This window comes from Colossoma macropomum, unplaced genomic scaffold, assembly GCF_904425465.1.
Source record: "Colossoma macropomum unplaced genomic scaffold, Colossoma_macropomum, whole genome shotgun sequence".
Classification (NCBI taxonomy): Eukaryota; Metazoa; Chordata; class Actinopteri; order Characiformes; family Serrasalmidae; genus Colossoma; species Colossoma macropomum.
The window spans coordinates 77,845-100,569 of NW_023495168.1; the positions used below are offsets into that span (position 1 = coordinate 77,845).

The window sequence follows — 22,725 nt, forward strand, 5'->3', positions numbered from 1 at the left end:
TTTACCTGCAGAAGCTGTTAAGAAAGAGAGAGCTGTTTCTTTTGTTTAACTATGAGGAAAAGGGTCAGTTCGCCTGGTCAGTTTCTCCAGTAAGATAGAGTTTAAGTGCCGAGCGAGGGCGCACTAATGCTGTTGATGCTTCACTTGTTTCCAGCTTATGGAAGCGAACTCGAGCTCTAGCACTTCTCTTGTCTTCCGAAATAAACCGAGCATAAACACAGTAACAGACACCTGATGGCGTTGCTGTTTATTCAGTTTACGGCAGAAAACGAATCCATTCACATGAAAAATAATCAACTGTGTCGAGTCCCATCTGCAGTTAGACTCTCTCCACGTTTCTTCCACTTTGAGGCTCAAGTCTGAACCAGAGTCTGAGTCACTGGTGTTGAAGTCAAAGTCGAGTCCCAAGTCTTTCTCAGTTTTCTCGAGTCGAGTCTAAAGTCATCAAATTTGTGACGCGAGTTGGACTTGAGTCCAAGTCACATGACTTGAGTCCACACCTCTGTATGCTGAGTAGCGGACTTGAACCTGTAATTTAACTAATTAGAACCCCAAACAAACATCCAATCATCAGCAATAAAATGAGCTTGTTAAATTTATATAAAATAAACATTTAGACTGCTTGTAGTAGCCATTGTCATTAATTTGCCTCTAATCTTACAGTACATCAGCTAGCAAGAAGGGGGTCGCTCAGAAAAATTCTTGCTTAGGGCCGGCAAAAGGCTTGACCCAGCCCATCAAAATAATGACAAAGTTTCTGTATTAGACACTGTTGTGTCTAATGTGTCTAATCTGACATCTAAGACCGGAATTGCTCAATTTTAAGGCTGTATCTTAGCATAAACTAAAATATTGTATGAAAAAAGTTGTTAATGAAAGACTGGATTCATCCTTTACATAGTAGACTGGTAGACTGGCTGTCTTCAGCAGTGGGCCAAAGTCATCTTTCATACCACATGAGAGAAACGCCAAATGTAAGTGTGTGGACTCCCACGAGAGGACCGTGAAATCACTGGGAATCTTCTTAGAAAGCTGTGTAAGCGTGGCTTTAGTTTCTCACATCTGATGAGGCTTCATCCAATTTGCTTACTTCACAGATTTGTTGGGTTTTGAAACTGCAGCATAAATGGTTTCAGGCTTCGTAGGCTGCATCTATGTGATTAAAAGGACGGAAAAAAAGCACAACTAATTAACATTCAAAGGGTTTGCAGATCCATAATCAAATCAAAGAATTATCATACAATGAAGCACATTTACAGGTTTTCTCAGCCAACAAATGTATCACAAACCCTTTTTGGATAACAATAGTGAAGCTTCTATAAAGCTCTACAATTGAATGAATGTGCTATTAGTTGTCCTTACCTGATCTGGAACTGATTCATAGGTGTTAGGAACTCCAGGGTCTGGTGAGGTCGCCTGCTGCTGAAAGGTTTCAAGAAAAGATATGATAATGATGAATAAAAAATAATATTTGCAATAACCATGTGTAATTCAAACCTACTGCATATATAAGCGTCTACTGCAAGATTGAAGGACTGGCTCAGATTCAATAGTGCTGTTACTTAATCAAGCAAACAAAAAATAGTCAAGTGAAATCCTTAAATGTGATCACAGGCTATAGCAATAAATCAGAATCAAAATGTAAACAGGTTTGACAGAGACAAATTGGGAAATAATTGTATAGAGACTTTCTGTTATACATACATAAATACATTTTCTTACATTTTCAGTTTTACAGATTATTTAAATACAGTACTGTGCAAAAATCAGAGACCACCCTTCATTTACTTAATTTTCAAAACATCCATTAAGCACAAGTTATTCATTTTTCAGGAGATATTTCTGAGGAGATTAGAGAAATAAGGGGGGAGTCAAAGGAAAATAAGTGAAAAAACAAGAGCTTCAAAAACTGGATACAGAAAAAAATACAGAGAAGATGGAGCTCTAAACAACCATGCAAGTCCTGGTAGACTATCAACTCCGCTTGCTTCTTATAAACATTATGTAAAGCTTTCCTCTTTGAGAGAGAAGAGAAAATCAAGCTCCACTCTTACTTCAAATCTGAAAAATCCACAGATGGGGTGGCTGGTAGTCTAGTGGTAGGAGAGGAGAGCCAGCAACTGGAAGGTTAGAGGTTCAAATGCTAGAACAGATTGAGTATCCCTTAACCCTCCACTGCTCTTCTGGTGATGTTGTACTGTATAGTTAGACAGCAAAATGACAAAGACAATGTAATTTTGTAGGATCAATAAAAGTATAACATAACATAGTCCATCCTTCCATTGTGAGAAGACACCTCAGCTCTATGGCTCTGCAAAGGATGTGTACTGAGAAAATCAGACAAAGAAGCTTCTGATGGTCTCAGAACAATGCACTGTCCACCCCAGAGTCCAGACCTCAACATTATTGAATGTGTTTGGGATTCTTTGAGTTTGACAAGAAGAAAATGCAAAACTCATCTGAGTTGTGGAAAAATACCCTTGCAGAAAAACTTAAAGACAGACTCCTGAAAAGAATAGAAGCTGTAATAAAGGCAAAGTGTGGACTCACAAAATATTGAAAAACTTTTGTTGTTGAGACGTAACTTTAAAAAAAAATGTTTTCTGCTTTATTTCCTGATGCTGAAAATAAATAACTTGTACTTAATTGCATTTTTGACTGGAAAAATGAAAGGTGATCTCTGACCTTTACCCAGTACTTTATAAGACACAGTCAGTGATACATTTGAATTCACACAGAGAAGCAGAGGAGCACAAAACTTGCCTTGATGTGGCTGCAGTGTGCCCTCTGAATGCATCTGACAATAATGTTCCATTTACTAAGCCTTTAGCTAATCACACAAACTGCACATGCAACTGTGTACTAATTGTGCTGGTTAGTGAGACTCAAGGCTTAAATGGTGCAATAAAATAGAGGAGATGTCAACAAGCTTGGGGCTAAAGAGAAAATACAAGTTCAGTAATAAAGAGGCAGCAGAGTTAATAAATATTTTTTTTCTCACCAAAACATTCTTCATGGATCTTATTCTACTCTGATTCAAAAAATAATTTGAGAAATAATAACATGGAAAATCATTAGGCGAACTCTGGAGGAGTTCTGAGAGTTGCAGTATTTTCTGTTGCCAAATAGCGTTCCATGCAAAACTGACCACTGTTTATAGACTCATAGCCATTCTACACAAAGCAGACAGCTTTTTCTACACTACAGCTCTAATCAGGCCTTTTAGAAAATGACCAAGAATTGTTGCACAAATGTTTTCCTCTAGCTCACAGATCCAACTGCATCAAACAACTCATTATGAATGATCTATCAGAAATCAATTTCAATGACAACTTTTTGTATATGCTGGCCATTTTCACCTCATTTTCAGGAACTGGGGTCTGACTGGACTGTCCATTAGTTGTAGGTTGTGGTTTCTTCCCTACAACATGGTACACAGTAGAAGGACTCTCCAGCACAATAGGTGGTGTTGCTGCACCACTGTTCTGTAAACATGATTATCATCATTATCATCATTATCAAATTATAATATCTTGTGTTTCATGTTATCTTCCATAGAAGAAGATATGGCACAAATTCACAATATAAACCTTAAATCCATGAATTACAGTATTTTCTGTCATTAATGTCTAAATGTCTACAGGAATAAGAATTATTAAAATCTTACCTCAACTTCTGCATAGACTGTGTTCTCACACTGTGTGGCACCTATGCAGTTTTGAACAAAAAAAGAAAAATATACTGTAAACACAATCCTAAACTTCTAAAGCCATTTTGTCTAACTGCAAAACAGCCGTCATTACAGACGCACAGTGTGTTACATGCAAAGTTACTATGATTAGACACTAACAGACATTTCACAAAGAGTAAAGGAGTAAATGAGTAAAGGTGGACTTTAACATGATACACCATTTCAAACTGTTCCACACTTGTGAGATCCACACCAGCCTGTCCCGAATGTTTTATGAACATGCGGCAGCAGATTTACAGTGAGGTTAAGAGTTAATAATGCAGTGGTAACATGGTTTCTAATTCATGAACAAGGACTACCTTCTGTTTCAATGCTTGTGTGATGTGAGTTTAGATAAGCTATTCAATGCTTGTGTGATGTGAGTTTATATAAGCCCCGAGCCGGGCTTTTATCTCATTTACATATGGCGGTAGCGATTCATAACACAACACAATCCCACCAAAAATTAATGCCTGGCCCACTCCATTGGTAATTTCCCTGGTAAACCTTTTACCTGCTGCTGTAAGAATAGAAGACTTGCTTAAGAAGGATTACAGATTGGCAGATTTAACTGGTACTGTGCTTAAATCGGCCTCTTCTTGAGTCAAATTTGATTTCACAAATCTACTCCTGTTTACGGAAATTAAGTTAAGCTTGCAATCCAAATCAGTGAAGAGTAATTTGACATGTTGAGACTGTAACTACATTATTTTTTATATGATTTTATGGCAGTTTTAGCTTTTATTCCTATTTTTTTTTTTATTTATAATAGATGTAACAAAGAATTCAATGTACACATGTAAAAATTACATTTACTAGTTAAAAAATTATACAAATAAATGAATTTTTACTATTTGAAATTGAATACTTAATAGTGGAATTTTGACATTATAAAGTGCAAATAGAACTCTTGATATCAAAAATTAAATACTTACTTACTAAATACTTAAATTTTTGCACACGTAAACTGAATTCCTGTGATCAAGAGTGATGCCATAGTAATTTAATTTTCAACTGTAGAAAAAATTATTAAATATTATTTGCTAGCACTTCTACCCTTAAAATTCACAGCTCTGTTTCATAGAATTTTGTTTTTCTTTGTTTCTTTATTTTCATTTCTTTCATTGTGTCTATTTTGGCAGCCATCTGGAGCTTCACTTGCAAGCGTATTTCATGTGTGTGACCTCATTACATGTTGATGAATGTGGCAAAATCACATTAACATAGATTTTAGAAGGTTTTGTAAAGATTTAGTAAGAAATAATTGTGGTAAAAGGTAAGTTGAAGGCCAACTGGCCAAGTAATTTTAAATATAGGCTACATTTCAAGTTAGAAACAGCTACTTAGCTAGCAGTACTTATTGTTAGCTAAAACATAATAGCTAAAATTAATCAGCTTGGTTGCTTGATTACCCTTTCCACGTAACAGAGAACTACATAAAATCCGAGTTGAAGGTTGAAGACATGCTTTTAATATAGTCATATTTAGATATACGTTTGCTAGGAAATAATATACTAAATTTAGCTATCCTGCTAATCTAGCTTATGATAGTTAGCCAGGTAGCCAACTAATATTCAGCTTAATTAGCTCATCTGGATATTTTTAATGAATGTGCTGATCGTACTGAAACCTGTGAAAACTTTTTATTTATTTTTCTGCAAGGTAGCCTACTCAAACTCATTTCCATGCTTGACAACACCACTATTTTTTAGTAAATGTAACTTTAATGTTTTGTTAGCTATAATATTTCTATTCAATTGTGTTGCGTTGTAATAGTAATGCTGAAGAACCTTTGAGCGTTGTTAGGTATTACAAATGGAAAAGCCTATATTGCCTGCTGTTCACTGGGTAAAAGCATTCATGCCCCTCAATCATTTCTTTTTCCCGCTTGCCAAATTAATCCTGCCACCAGGCCTGCACGGCCCACATAATTGACCACAAATTTTCAATGGAAAACTTATCTGAGCCGATCGTTTTTTTCTAACTCACCTAATGAGATTGATCTCAGGTTCAACATCCTGTTTGTTTTCATCTTTTAATTTATGAAAAATGAAGGAAAGACAAAATCTTGAAAGGTATAGCACAAATCACTAAGTACAGAGGCTGAGACAAAAATAGTTCAATAACAGCAAATAAATTAAGTAAATAAATTAAACCATTAATTTAAATTTAAATTCAAACCACAGTAAATAAATAAAAATCTTAGGATCATTTCAGCTATAAAAATGTTTAGAGCAATGAGTTTCATGACACAGCCAATCACAATGACAGTGACACATCATGTCATCACATAGTCACATACTGAAAAACGACTGATTTCACCGGATCAAGAAAATAAAACAAAGACGATTTAGTGGGCGGTTAAAAAGGAGACCCCACCCCACCCCTTCAAGATTGGTACTTTTAATTTTGTCTGTTTCCTGAGCCCTGACAACAAACTTTAGTTACTTGAAGCTTACATTCACACTGCACATGCATTTGAAAAAAAATACCTTCTGACTTCCTCCATCTATAGCAGAAGATAACTGCAATGATGGTGAGCACTATGACAACCATGAGAGACAACAGCCAACTTAAGACTGCGATACTGTGCTGGTTCTGATTATCTCCTCCTAATGGGGGGAAAAGATTGTTATTAATTTTACAGCAGAAGCACAGAATAGGTTCCAATAATGGGGATGTGTTTGTGTTTGAGTGTGTGTGTGTGTGTGTGTGTGTGTGTGAGTGTGTGTGTGTATGTATGTACCTTCATCAGCACAGTTTTGTTCAAGTTCTCTCATCTTCAAAATATCCGTCTTCCAGCTGGCTGGGTTGCTATGGTTACAGATGATGGTGCTGCCACTGACAGACAGGGAAAGGGTGACACCTCCAGGTGATGTCACTTCCTTCTCCTCACAGGTTTCCTTGTAACAGTTGGAGTTGATAAAGCGGTCATGACCTCTACAGGTGAGAGTGATGTTGCACGTGTCGTTGCTTAGCTGGTAATTCAGGACTGGAGCCTCCACTGGATCTGAGGTACACATACATACAGATCACTGCAGTGCAGGTAATCACACTGAAAGCCAGACAACAGTAAATGAGTTTGAATAATTATTAGTAATTAGTGACTTCAGTTTCTGGTTGTTTGTCTCAGGACACGGTGAAGTTCAATAAACTTAGTCTTAGAGGCCTGGACTCAAATATGACTACTTAACAACAACAACAACAACAACAACAACAACAACAACAACATTAATAATAATAATAATAATAATAATAATAATAATTCCACAGCACCCAAAAATGCTTACAATGGTTGAGAACATAAACATAATACACAATACTAAGGATACACAGACTAAAAATCCTAAAAGTTTCATTAACCTCTTTTCACAGTCCCACCTGTTTTGGAGATCCTTCAGACTTTGCACTACGCTTTTTCCATCTTAACGCTACATTCATATTTTCCAATGGAAAGGCGTTTGATTTACAAAACTATAAGTGAACTGGATTTTTATCTTCATTGGTGAGCAAGCAAGTCAATGTTTATAATAGTGTTTAAATTGTTTTAAAATGTAAATTTTATTATGTCAGTTGTACATAATTTTTTTATATGAAGAAAGCTGCAGTTGTGCTGACTGTCTCAGCATGGCCATGGTTGTAGAGATGTGTGAACTGTTTTCACAGCAAGGGGATCTCACTCCTCCCTGCTCACTAGCAGCTCAACACACAGTCACAATATTTCACACACAGAGCCAACAGTGCCCTAGTTCATCTGATAGCAGAGTTATATTGATAATATTTTATTTATACACAAATGCTTTATTTTCTATTATGTTTGATTAATTTACACCAATATTATGAACAGTATTGGGGTCACGTTGTATAAAGCAACAAGTTACAGTGATTATGTTCTCCTGTAATGCAGAAGTGTAAGTGATTTAATAAGAAATCTGTTACTTGCGTTAATCATATGTCTCTAATTATACTCACTGTATCAGGGATGCTGGAAAGAGTTTTGTAAATTTTGAATATGCAAAAACTTTAAGCAGCATATATATGAACTTAACGTTGCCGTCATGCAAAATGATTAGCCATTTTTCCAATTTGATTTGATCATTTACATCAAACACGACATTATAACATGGTGTAATGTGGCAAGAGACAATAAACATCCTGCTTGCTCTGCTTGCTCTCCTTCTGGACAAGCTGAACAGTGAACAATCCGATTGTTAATATGTGGCACGGTAGTGGTAACCATCTGTGTTACTTAAGACTTGAATACACACCAAGGGGAAGATATAATGGAAGATTAATAAATGAATGTATATATATATATATATATATATATATATATATATATAAATATATATCTTTTCTTGAGGCTGCTTTGAGGCTCAGAACTGTTCTAAAGCTCTATATACACTTTCTCTTTTTCCCTTTCCCTTTCTTTTTGCACCTCAACCTGCTTGAATTTTAGCAATGCCCCCAAAGAAGGCAGTTGGTGAAGAACGTGACTCAAATCACTGTAATGAAAATACAGTGTTAACTTAAACAGTTTTCAAAGTTTTCATCATTTTAATCAAGTATTACAGGCATGTTTTTTCAGAGTAAGGGCAGGCCTAGTGACATCCTTTAAATGTGTTTTTTTACTGTGCTTGGCTGATTCTTTCTAAATAAAGTACTGAAAGGACTGCTGCATTTTCTCTTGTACGTTCCAGATCTATATGGGATTTCATTAACATCAGATTATAAACAGGAAGTAATGAGTAAATTAATCCTATTACAGTCTGAGAGAAGTCATTAGTCATTTGTAATGAATCACTTTGTTTAAGTAACACTGTAGTACTCCAACACTGATTATGAATGCCCTTTAAATTATAAATGATCAGTCCTCTCTTGTTGACAAGACATTAGATCTCAGCAGACGTATAACACTGTATGTACATGGTTAAATAAAGGATAGAAGCATATGATTTTGACTGAAAGCAGCAGTTTTGTGTCAGGAATGGTTTTGTCCTGCATTTGAATCCCACACTGTAAGACTTACCCAACATAGAGACTTTGTACTCAGCAACAACTCTGTCTACATCACCAGTTGCTTTTGCTTCATACAGTCCACTATCAGTCTTCTGTAAGTTCTTCAGTGTCAGACTGTAGGTTTCCTCATTGAACTCCACTCTGCCTTCATAAGCAGAAAACTGCCTAGTTTTACCTTCATTATAATATTTTAGAACATTATTAGTTTTGTTAAACACCCAGATTAATTCATCAAACTTCGGTACAAGACGCTGTGTCTCCAGTTGAACGGAACTGCCAACCAATCTGAACACATCACTGGACTCTGTAGAGAGAGAACAAAGACAAATCATTTGGTTATGTTCTGGTTATGTTATTATGCAAGTCTCTTATGTTTAGTTGTTTTTGTATTTTATGACAGTTTGCATTGTTGTGTTACATTATTTAGGAAATATATATATACATACGATCTTTAGAGTAACTTTACTTCCGTAATTAAGATTAAGGAAATGTTCCAGCCTCATCATCATCTGCCCAAAGAGAAACAAATTATCTGCTAATTTTTCCCAGCCCCCCCCCTCTCTTTTCTCCCACATTCTTCCTGTTTCTCTCTCTTCCTTCTTCTTTATCTCTATATCCCTGCCTCCCAGTTAACTCTCTTCCCTCCTCTCCAATTCACCCTTTCTCTCTCTACCTCACAGAAATGGCCTCTAATATACTGAAATACAGGTAAGTGAGAATGTAGTTATGAGATCCAATCTGTTTTTACTGCCATTCTTATTACAGTTTTTGCCATACGCCCATCCCTTGGCGGCGGAAAGGCAGTGCATGTACCTTTCATGCTGATGGCAGCCATGTGAGACGGCAGGGGGAGGACGTAAGGAGAAGCTTGGCTTTTAGAGAAAGACTGGAAAGTCTAGCTAGAAGCCACAGAGAGTTGGCCAGCTTTGAGTTCTGTTTTTGTTTTGTGTGTTTGGAACATAATTGAACAAGTAATATCCTTGCTGAAACATTCACACCTGCCACTGGTGTTCTTTCTCAACTCGGCGTAGCACAGGCCATGCTCCAGTTTTTCTCCATTTCTAAAAAACTTGCAGTTTTTTTCAATCAAACACACAAACTGATACTCTAAACCCAGTTTCCAAAACCAACTTCCATCAATTGCCAAAAGGACGACTCCAAATGTGTAGGCAGTAATCTCCAGATACACACACACACTGCAAATCTCCTAAACATTGTTTTGAATATCAGTAAACACAAGTGTCATCACAAAGCACTGTATTCCCACATGCATCATACAGAAATCACTGCCATTCAATGCACAAAACCCCCAGTACTATAATGAAACACACTGCTGCCGTTTGTGATTTACACACTAACAAGCTTAAAAGCTCATATATATATTTCTAAAGATGAAAACAAACACTGATAACGGGGTTTGTGTACACAAAAAGGGACTTAGTAATTTTTGGTGAAATGTAAACCAAAAAAAGGACCAGAGGAAGAGTGGAGGCTGGAGCAGAGTGGTCAAGAAATGTAGAAGGAAGACAACACGCAAAAGACCACATTACAGATGAGATGTGTCTAAAACTGATCAGCCATGTTCTTGTTCACAGCAAGACAATGAGAGAAGCTGGACAGAGGGCACAGTCAAATCTGAACTACTTTAATCAAAACTTATGTTGAGAAAGGAAATTATTATTATTATTTTCTTCGCTCTTTTATATTCTAGTTCTACGTCTAAACAAGTGGGAATAGAAAACATTTGAACATTTTGTAAAAGCCAAACATATATATTTTTTAACATTGATAGATGATCTTTTCACAAATCAGGAGAATGACACTGTAAATATGGTCCCACCGTGTTTGGTCAGCCTAAAGAAAAATGTTTCTGGTGAAATGTTGATCTTTGATTGGTCAGGAGACATAATTGTGATTCTCCTCAAAATTCCTTCAGAGAAACAGCATGAGAGTTCAAAATCCCCATAAGAGACACAATATTGCACTTGGTGGAGGTCCTGTGTTATTTTCTTGAATTTTTTTTTTTTTTGACAAAATGGATGCTCTCACACCCAGAAGGAGAAGCGGCTTAGACGATGTGTGTGTGTGGGTGCAACCATGTCTCCATTTTTTCAAGTTTTCATCATGTTTGATATTATTTTACTCTCACTGGATAAATTGTAAAAATCTTAACTGCACAATCTAACACAGCGTGAACACAGTATAAATGCAGTTAGCAGCCATGACCTAAACCCACAAATATGTTTTTCTTAGTCAGGAGTTTTCACGCAATGAGTAATGTCTGCACTAGCCTAACACATCATGTGATAACACATGTTTTTCACAACAATCAATATATGACTGGAATTTTACCCATTTGAATGGCAAACTGAATCGTAATTTGTTTTTACTTTATATGGGACCCTGCAAACTCAAGATAATATATTTTAATTAATTAAGTGTAAAATATTCAGCTATTAGACTACCTACTGAGGCTTCTTGGCAAGGGTAAAATCATTTATATTCATACAGATTTGTAGTATAATGACTTATGCATTGTAATCCTTGTGAAATAACTACAGTAGTAAACATCACAAAAATATATTGCGAAAATACAAAAATACACATTAGATAGGACAAAAAGGAGCCATATAAGACTTATAATGCATATTTTGTGTATTATAATGCATTCTTATTGTGTTTTCTCGTTGTGTTTTCTTAGTTCCGTTGTAAATAAACACAGCCATTATTGCCTCATCTGATCTTACAGAGATATCACAGTTTTTTTTACAACTGCTAATAAACATGTTCAATACAGTTCTCTTTTTCAAAACTCATCACATGGTCAATTCAGTGCTCTTGGCACTTGGATCAAACCATGAACAAGTTTTTCCTTGTTTGAATACAGTATGCATTCAGGGACCACTGCTTCCTAAATTATTTGAATAGTTAGTTCACAAAACTAAATTTCTGTAGCTCAAACTGCAAATGCTTGCAAACACTGTTTCAAAACTGTTACTCCTGACTCCAGAATAGCATAAACATAAACTGCAAATCAGTGTGCTTATTCACAAATACTACATTGAACAAACAAAGCCTAAATAAATAAATAAATAAATAAATAAATGATATAGAGACAAAGTAATGATTGAATGTACATAAAAAGAGCAAATGACAACTGAGCTGAACCTTATCCAGGTACTGACCGTCTATAAAAGAGGTCAATTCTGGATTTATTTTGATCACAATGGATGGTCCTTTATGAGTCCAGCTCAGTTTATAAGCAAGAGAGGACTTTAGGTGTGATGTGAATGAGAACACATGGCCAAATGATGACCAGGTAGAGTAAGCTTATATATTTTAATCTCTTTGCCAGATAATGTAAAGTGCTGGACTTTTTTTTTTTCTATTACTTTGATTGTTTCTGCACAATAAAATATTTCATAGAAAAAAATGTGGTAACAATCAATTAAACTGATTTTATTCAACTCAAATAAATACTTTCACTGAAACAATGTAAAGCAAAACGTACAAAATTGCTAAGTTAATTGTCATTAACTTAGTAGCACTTTAAACTGGTAACTTCGTGGGTTCACGCAGCTGCGCATTAAATTAAAGCTGACTGCTCTGTCAAAACAAGCACAAGTCTACCTGATCCACCCTTAAACTTCTGCTAAACCGGATATACTGTCAAATTACATCATTATCAGCCCAACTAAAACCAAACACTGCATAAAAAGGACATATTTTGCTATATAAAATCTTTCAAATTTATCAGGCGATATATTACTCAAATTAACATTTACTCAATCCACAGTGTCACGTGTACTGGGAATACATGCATTACCACCCACAGTGGACAGTGCAGTAGCTGCCCATGGGTGCTTAATGATCGTGACTGGTGGTGTCTGGCTAGAATTCTCTGTGCAAACAGACAAGCAACTCTGGCAGAAATCACATCCACATTCAATGCAGGAGGCCCTACACGCATATCCCGCAAGTCAGTGCAGCGTTCTTTAGCTTCCATGGGACACGAGAGCAGAAGACCCACCAGAGTCCCTCTGTCAATGCCATGACACCAGACACAGTGCCTCACCTGACTCATGAGGTTGCTAACTGGACTGAGAACTGGCAACAGTGGTCCGATAAGTCACTGTACCAATTGTTTTGGGCTGATTGTAGGGTTTGTGTGTGGTCCAGACCCCATGAAGCAATGGACCCCAGTTGTGCAGGCTGGTGGTGGTTCCATACTGGTGTGGGGTGTGTTCTTATGGCATGGGTTGGGTCCATTGGTCCACCTGAACACGTCTCTGACAGTTTCACTGCTTGGTGACCATTTGCAGCCCTTCATGGACTTCACGTACCCTTACAATGATGAGATGGATAATCCAGGAGGATAATGCACCATGCCATCATGCCCAAGGTGTCTAGAATTGGTTTGAAGAGCATTCCGGAGAGTTCCAACGACTGATGTGGCCTGCATGTTTGGCCAAATCGTGCATTTATGTGATATGGTGGACAGGTCCATTCACACCAGAGATCCTGCACCTACAAACACCACAGTGCTGTGGGTGGCTATTCAGACGACATGGCTCAACATCCCACTAGACATATTCTGTCCACAATCTATGCCACGTCGAGTTGCTGCACTTCACCGGACTAGAGGGGGTCCTACACGATGCTAGCTCCTGTCCTGTCTGTCTGTGTGTGTGTGTGTGTGTGTGTGTGTGTGTGTGTGTGTGTGTGTGTGTGTGTATATATATAGTTTATTTACACTTATTTCAGGCCTAACACAGCAATGTAAATTAGTCTATGCATGCCACTGTGACTATTTGTGTACAAAACTGTGTCTTTTATTTCTGAAGGCCCACTTCACTTGCAGAGGTACAATTTAACAGAAACCACAAAGGCATTTCTACAGGCTTTCTGTGTCCTAAACGGCTGCTTTAATTACCTCAGTATTGGACTGTGAACCAGCCCAAAGAAGGCAAACAACATCATCTTTGCTCATGCAGTACTTCACGATTTGGCAATCAACTGGAAAGAGCCCCCTATCACACACTCACAACGAGTTGCACAGCTGTCTGACTTTAACACTGCACACTGACTCCAGACTGAAGACATTGCAGGCATTCTGCTTAGCTTCGCAAATCATTTTGAATGGTTCCGCCTGGTTAGTGCACTGTTTTTCCTTCCTTCTTTCTTTCGCTTGTGAGTGTGTGGAAATGAAGAATTAATGTTTGATGAGATGAAATGTGTGTCTGCTGTGGTTTCCCTTTGATAGTGATAGCCTGGACACAAGTCATCTTTAGCTTTTCTGAACAATCAGTCTGAAAAAGCCTAATATAGACTGCACCGATTAACGCTTCCTCTAGTTGAGTATGGTACCTCAGTGTGTGTTTAACTAAACAGTATAGCATTTATTAAAAACATGCCATGATGTCCCCAAAACATTATGACACAAGGTATATAGACCTAGGTATGGAAAATTAAGATATCTGAGCTGAAAATATGCATCAATTATAATAATCTTGCCTTTCACCTCAGTAAAATGATGTCTGTAGCAGGTTTAGGATAAGCCCCAGTTAGACCTGAGATACAGCACCATCTAGTGGCAGATGTGTGATTTTAAATGACACAGTAATTGGGTTTAGTTTAAACTGCAGCTTCTCAGAACACAGCAGTGGAGCTTAAGAACCCATGTGACTCATTCAGGTTTAAACTTAGATTAAACTCCAACACATCTAAGCTAATGACAGTGTAATTACCCTTCCACGTAGAAGCAAATGCTCTTTCATTTTGAGCATGTGTTTCAACAGGCAGTTAGAAATTCCCAGCCCAGCGCTGCCTGAACACGAAACACAGGAAGGGGGTAACGTGGGAAGCCACAACGTTTAAGGAGGGTAGACACTTCTAACTGCTCGTTAACTCCACCCTCCATGGACAGAACTACTCAAATGAACACAACTACCACTAAACCACACAACCACAACAAGAATAGTCCATCTTCAACCGGGAGAGTAGCGCCACTTTGCATGGCCACGCCCTCTAAGCTCCTCACATGGCAGACGCCACACAGCCTTCCCCCAAAGTGTCAGTTGTCCTGGTGACCCACACAGCTTGAACAAAGTCTCTGAGGCATACAATCCCAGCCAGCACAAGTGCCATGGGGTGTCTGCTCCTTAGCATTTGGTACCCCCAGTCATCTATAGAGGTCTAAGGTATAAGAGTGTCCTTGGTGCACGACATGGAGATTGTGGTGGGGCTCCTTGGCATGCCCTGTTCCTGGTCTGTTGTCTTCCTCCTGGGCATGGTGGAACTCCACATGGTGGAGCTGTTCATTTGCATTGCCCACAGCCCCCAAACCCTGAAAAACATCCCTAGACCATTATCCCTCCTCCACCAAACTTTACTGTTAACACTATGCAATCCAGTTGGTGGTGTTCTCCTGGCAACTGCCAAACCCAGATTTGTCCATCAGACTGAAAGATAGTCAAACATGATTCAATACTCCAAATAACAAGTTTCTACTGCTCCATTGTCCATTGGTGGCTTGCTTTACACAACTGCAGCCAATTCTTGGCACGACGTGATCTTAGGCTTGTGTGCAGCTGCATCAGGTTCTTGTGTTGAAGTTGCTTCCAGAGGCAGTTTGGAACTTTGTATGAGTCGTGCAAGATAAAATAGGTAATTTTTACTCACTATACACTTCAGCACTCAGTGGCCCTGTTCTGTGAGTTTGTGTGGCCTACCGCTTTATGGCTGAGCTGTTTTTGCTCCTAGATGCTTCCACTTCAAAATAATATAATAATACTTACAGTTGAACAGCACAGGTCTAGCAGAACAGATATTTCACAAACTGACTTGTGGCAAAGGTGGTGCCCCATGACAGTGCCACATCATAGGTCACTGAGCTCTTCAGTATGACCCATTCTTCTGCCAGTGTTTATCTAAGGAGATTGAATGACTGTGCACTTGATTTTATACGCTTGTTAGCAATGGTTGTGGCTGACACACCTGAACTCAATAAATAGGAGTGGCTCCACACGTTTTTGGCTATACAGTGTATTTACTTGGCTAAAGATCAGTCAAAATCAATGAAAGCAGGTAGGAAAGGAAATTTCATTTAACTACTCAGACATAGACCAAGGAGTGATGCAGCACGAGCAGCAATCCAAAACCGCTCTGCAAGACTTGTTAATTCAGACTGAATTTGACTCCAATTTCTGTTTTTTTTTTCTTGCAGTTTTGTTTACAAAGTATTGTTTTGTTCATAGATTTTATATTATTGTTATTACTACAGCTATCATTACTGCTGGTGAGATATAGCCCTTGTTTTGATATTGGCCTTACAGACTACACAATACAGCAGAAATGTATTTTGTAGTGTTTCTATCTACTGTTACGATCCCTGATCGTAGTTACCTTTGTGTGGCCATTTTCTGTGTTTTTCCTTAGGTGTTTTCCCATGATGTGCAGGTCTGTGATTGACCACATGGGGGCGCCAAGCCACCATCTTGGGAGACATTCAGGGCTACCTCCCCTCTGACTTGACCTGAAAGAACACCTGTCCAGACCAGCCTGACATGCTTCATACCTCACTTTGCTTGTAAATTTCATGAAAGCTTTGTTAGATTCTGTGAAACTCTCTGTGAACATTTGGAAAGTAGGGGACGAGTGCCACTTTGTTTTATCTACCATTTCTCCTGGTTTTAAAGCAGGGAGGTACGGTAGCACTTTGTATTTCTGTTTTGTTTTGCTTTTGGGATTAGTTAGTTAGGTTTGTAATCATTAGTTGTTTTGTTTGTTATTTTGGTATATGCTTGCCATTTTCTGGTTTCAGTGGTGTCTGGTCTGGCAGCAGGTCTGGGGAGGGAGCCCACTATTATTCTTTGTTATGGCCTGACCCGAGACTGGGTTGTAATGCTACAAACCTTGCCTTGCAGTTAAAAGTAGACTTGAGGGGAAAGACCTGATAGTGTGTGAAACTGCTGCACTGCTTTACAAAAATGCTTTAAAGAAATGGCTTGTGAGCAGTGTTGCAATACAGTGACCACTTCTGCTTTCAAATATTTTGGGGAACCACTGATGATGACGTGTCAGATTCAGAAAAATTGTAGTGGAGTTCTTTACAGCATGCACTCTCTTCCTCTGTTAGCATATGCCAGCTACACAGACACTAGTTGTTTTGTCCAACACTCAACTTTGTTTTAGCAGGATGCTTTCCATTTTTATGATAAATAAAATATTTTGGGTGTTTTTCCCTAACATGGTTTAAGAGTTTACAGTATTCACACTACATTGGTCAAAGTGTCTTATTATCCAGAGTTCCAATAAAGCCAACAGTACAATCACACTATTAATTACAACAACATTAAACTGTTTAGCAAGACCTTATACACAAGACATTAAGGCAGTAACATGTAGTTATGGCAAGTTTTATGCCTGCAAAACTGGCAGTGATCCAATGTCTGTTTCCATGTAAAACTGTTGTCATAAAGAACTAGTTAACCACAATGCAAAGCAGCATCACGGTTGGAATAACAAGATTTGTAAAAAGGCTTAAGTTTCAATCATAGCTTTGGGGTACGAATAACATTTAAAAATAACAGGCAAACCAAAACTAAAGGGAAAGGATCTGTAGATGCCACAACTAGCAAAACAACTCCTACAGGTGTCTTTCTGAAGAAAAAACACTCATGACATGCCCTCTTAGATGCTCTTCCAAGTGCAAAAAAAAAATGTTTTTGCACTGGAATGAAAAAACAATCATAGTGAAGTAAATGAGATGCAGTGCCCTACAGTCTCCCTTATATCGTGCCCCCTAGAGCAGGCTTTCACCAAGTGGGTGCTGCCGACTACTTCGATAAGATTTTGAATTTACCTCTCAAACCCAGTCTACATTCAAAACATATTGTATGGCTGCTAACAAGTCTTTTCTGCGTTTTTGCAAGGCTTGCTCTGTAAACAGTGCCAGGACTTCACAAAGACAAAGTGTGATAAACAGGTATTTATACAGAGACATGAAATGAGGAACAGGTGTAAACAGTGTAAACAGTACCCAGGTGACTGTTTACACCTGTTGCTGATTTCAGTTAGTAATCTGCTGACTTGGAGCAAGAAAGTGGGTTGTGATCGGTGGAGGCAGTAGTGTGGGCATCATGTAATCTCCTGTGGGATGCTGGGAGATGCAGTTCATGGACTTGACAATAGTGTATCAGCAGGAAGCATGACACTGAGCTGTAACCCTGACATCCTACTACAGCCACACATTAAAAAAAAAATTAGCAAAATTAACAAATGAACCTTTAATATGCCAAAAGCAAGTGTTGTAGGTATTGATACTCTGTGTCTTATTGCATACGTACCAGTGGTGGACAAAGTACACAAATCATGTACTTGAGTTAAAGTAGATACCCAAGGTAAAATATTACTCCAGTAAAAGTAGAAGCTCCTCCCTTTAGACCTCCGCTTGAGTAAAAGTACAAAAGTATTTGCCTGCAAATGTACTTAAGTATCGAAAGTAAAATACTACAATCCCAATTCTAAAAAAGTTGGAACGCTGTGTAAAATGTAAATAAATGTAAATAAAAACAGAATGCAATGATTTGCATATAGAACCATATTTATCTTATAGAACCATATTTTATTCACAATAGAACACATATCAGATGTTCAAAGGGAGACATTTTACCATTTCATGAAAAGCATTAACTCATTTAGAACTCATTTAGATGCCAGCAACGCATCTAAAAAACGTTGCAATGGGGGCAACAAAAGGCTGGAAATGTGTAATGCTAAAAACACACCTGGTGGTTAATCAGCAACAGGTCAGTAACATGACTGGGTATAAAAAGAGCATCTCAGAGAGGCTGAGACTTTCGGAAGTAAAGATGAGGAGGGATTCGCCACTTTGTGAAAGACTGCACGACAAAAAATGAAACAATTCAAGAATAATGTTTCTCAACATAAAATAGAAAAGAACTTTTGCTTTTCATCATCTATGGAACATAATGACATTAAAAGTTTCAGAGAATCTGGAGAAATCTCTGTATGCAAGAGACAAAGCCTAAAACTAATTATGGCTGGCTGTGATCTTTGGGCCCTCAGGCAGCACTGCATTAAAAACAGACATGATTCTGTAGAGGAAATCACTGCATGGGCTCAGGAACACTTCCAGAAATCATTGTCTGTGAACACAGTTCGCTGTACAATCCACAAATGCAAATTAAAACTGTATCATGCAAAGAAGATGCCATATGTCAACACAATCCAGAAATGCCCCGGTCCTCTCTGGGCCAAAGCTCATTTAAAATGGACTGAGTGGAAGCGGAAAAGTATCCTGTGTTCTGATGAATCAAAATTTGTAATTCTTCTTGGAAATCATGGACATTGTGTCCTCCAGGCTAAAGACACCTCAGCTTGTTATCAGCACACAGTTCAACAACCAGCACCCATGATGGTATAGGGGTGCATTAGTGCACATGGGTTTCTTGCACATCTGTAAAGGCACCATTAATGCTGAATGAAATACACAGGCTTTGACAACATATGCTAAACCACACACTGCATCCATCACAACAGCATGGCTTCACAGAAGAAGAGTCTGAGTGCTGAACTGGCCTGCCTGCTGTTGAGCAGCTAGAATCCTACATCAGACAAGAATGGGACAACATTCTTCTCCCAAAACTCCAGCAATTGATCTCCTCACTTCCCAGACGTTTACAGACTGTTGTTTACAGAAGAGGGGATGGTACACAATGGTAAACATGGCCCTTTCCCAACTTTTTTGAGATGCGTTGCTGCCATCAAATTCTAAATGAGTTGATATTTTTCATGAAATGCAAAAATGTCTCACTTTCAACATGTGATATGTGTTCTATGTTCTATTATGAATAAAATATGGGTGTATGAGATTTGCAAATCACTGCATTCTATTTTTATTTACATTTATTTACATTTTACACAGCGTCCCAACTTTTTTGGAATTGAGGTTGTAAAAGATTAATTATGACTTTAATGTCCTATTACCATTTTTGTAAGAAGACTCTTGCTTCATTAACTCATTTTAGGTGAGAATACTCTAGTGCCACTTTTGATACACCAGTCTTTTAATATAATGTCATTAATTAGTCTGATGCAGATGTCTATTAAAGTTATCATAAGAACAAAACACTGAAGGTAAATCATTTCTATTAGGTAGAACTGAGTGGCTCTGAAATAACTTTTTACAAACAAGCAAAGTTTCAGTTTAAGATTTATTTGCAACTTAGTTACAAGTTTAAGTTTAATAAAAACTTGTTTTAAACTCAGGTTCACAAATGAGTTTTCCTTTACTATATTGCATCTGTAGGTCTCTGTTCATAAACATAAACTAGCCAAAACAAATTTACTACAAAATGAAAAAGTGTTTTATAAATTCTGAAAAAAGAAAGATGCCAGTCACAGCTGCATATGTGTACGTATTTCTGTATTTTGGTCTATTTACACAAAGTTAGGTTAGTTCCATCATTTATGTTGGAATAGGCATCCCAAATTTTGCTGCTGCACTGATGGTGAATCATACAAGGCCATTTTAGGGCCACTGTTAATAACAGTAGACTTCAAGAAAAAAGTCGTAATTTTTCGAGAAAAAGAGTCGTAGAATTAAGACATTAAAGTGGCATTAATACCAGGAAAGGCTGCAATATTGTGACCAAAGGCTTTGTAAAGGGAAGGCAGCACCTCTTTGTGTTAAAGTGAGGGACATTGAGGAGGTGGTGGAGTTATACTTCCATATCAATTCACCCATAAATAAATACTCAGTCTCCCTGTCTCTCCTGACACATCAGCACCAGCCTGTTATTAGTATAAGAAACGGCTGAGCAGGAAACTGTGTTTATCTAGAATAAAGAGCCAGACGGACTCGGAGGAAACTGTCTAGTTTGCTGAAGGAGAATCGCAGGCAGGGTCGTCTACACGGCTATCAGTGGCTACATCTCCGCACCATTCAAAGAGGGCATGAAATTTCACAGACAGTGAGAATGATAATCAAAATGATTGATCCACAAGCAGACCGGAGTAAGTGGAACTCCAGCACCAGTACAGCATCCAAGACGCCAACGCGTTATGGCAGCCCCCCTACAGTTAGCCCACTTTAACCTCCAAATATTTTTTCTTGAAATATTACAACTTTTTTTCACGAAATATTATGACATTATTCTCAAAATATTACGACTTTGCTCTCAAAATATTATGACTTTATTATCGAAATATTACAGCTTTTTTCTCAAAATATTACGACTTTATTCTCGAAATATTACAACTTTTTTCTCTAAATATTACAACTTTATTCTTGAAGTCTACTATTTTTATGAACAGTGGCCCTACAACACCGTTGTAGAACCGTATGCTTGCACTGGGTCAATATGTCCAACAGGTCAAAACAAGCTCAACAAACAAAGTGTGCACTGTGCCCTGATTGGTGTGCTTGCTTCATGCTTCTTTTGTTTTGACGTAAAAATGTTACGTTTTATACACACATAAGCCAAAAGGAACGACGATTTCATAATGTAGTGGAGTAAAACGTAAGATATTTGACTCTGAAATGTAGTGCAGTGAAAGTAAAAAGTCGCCCACAGATACACAAAACTTCTTAAATACAGTAACGAATCACATTTACTTAGTTACTGTCCACCACTGATACATACTTGGTTATGCAAAATATATATATATATATATAATAAATGAAATGTATTTTGAATATATATATGATAAATACATTTGGAATATATGTTTTTTCCATATTGGCGGTGTGAGGTAGGTAATGCAGCAAGCTTTCTTTGAAGTTAAAAAAATGTATGCATGTATGCATAAATACTACTATATGTGCACTATATCTGGACAATATCTGCCCAGTTTCCTGACCTCTGTTTCATAGAACTTATAGAATAAACAGTCACAACGACGAACAAGCCCACAGTGCCAGATATGTTTGAGAAGAGTACAGGAAACATGCCGGGTGATTTCCTGATGAAACCCTCGAACCAAATGCCTCATGTTGTAGAAGCAGTTGTAGATTTTAAGTAAGCCAGTATTTAAAAACAATTTTCAATTTTCATCAACATTTCCTTAAGATGCCTTATTTTACATAGTACATAGTTTGATCATTTAGTAAGCTTTCCATTTCAAGTGTTTACAGAAATTAATGTAAAAAGAAATTCTTTAGCTACTGTGTTAAACTCTTTGACTGTAATACTGTATGCTAAAACAAAAAGTTCCATCTGTCCATAAAAAGTCCTACTAATTTCATAGTCTATAATTTGAGTGTACCTAAACGACCTATCATTTAGTACGGTTAAGTCATAGTAATAGATGATGATTTCTTCAATCAACCATTTTTACATTACAGATGAAGATGATTACTGGATATAATACAGTTGAACCTCTTTGATGTGATAAGCAGTAATTTTTTTTTTTTACCTGTGATCGAGACCAAACTGAAGAGCAAAAAAATCAGCTGCGCTACCATCGCCATTGTGTGAGAACTAAGGAAGTGGTGTCGAAATGATGACGTTAGTAAAAGGAAAACCAAATGAAGAAAAATGAGACAGTAAATAATGTCATTACATAGAATATGCATAATGTAAACAATTCAAGTGGTTGTACTGATAAAGCACCCCAGGAATTAATTTGTTTCCATGGAACATAAAGTTGCTCAAGCTCAGCTTGAATATATATAAATTCCACTCATTAGTTTTGTTTATGCAATGAACCAGTTCCAGTTGTAAAATCATGAAGATCTGCCAGTTGTATTTCGTTACATAGCCATCTTTAATACAGAAACCATTTTATTAATTTCATAAACAGCACTGCATTGTCTGATTAGCTACTTGCATAATGCTAATTTTCCCTAGCATCCCTATTGAAATTTGCAGTGTTGTTAGCACCAAGCTAGTGGTGTTGTATAAGCAAGTTTTGATTGATCGAGCATCAGTGCCCTGAGTTTCTTGGCATTC

The 22,725-nt window shown here is 37.5% G+C and overlaps 1 protein-coding gene across 1 annotated transcript; it reads right to left on the reverse strand.

The window, feature by feature from the left end:
* Nucleotides 1–22,244, reverse strand: LOC118801066 (SLAM family member 9-like). Its single transcript, XM_036561254.1, has 8 exons — nt 22,190–22,244; nt 8,760–9,053; nt 6,477–6,740; nt 6,223–6,342; nt 3,668–3,708; nt 3,360–3,485; nt 1,363–1,422; nt 1–1,152 (listed from the first exon to the last, which is right to left on the reverse strand). Exons 1-8 carry the CDS (start codon nt 22,242–22,244, stop codon nt 1,087–1,089), a joined length of 1,026 nt encoding a protein of 341 aa, XP_036417147.1. The 3' UTR covers nt 1–1,086.
* Between the last annotated feature and the right edge of the window lie 481 nt (nt 22,245–22,725).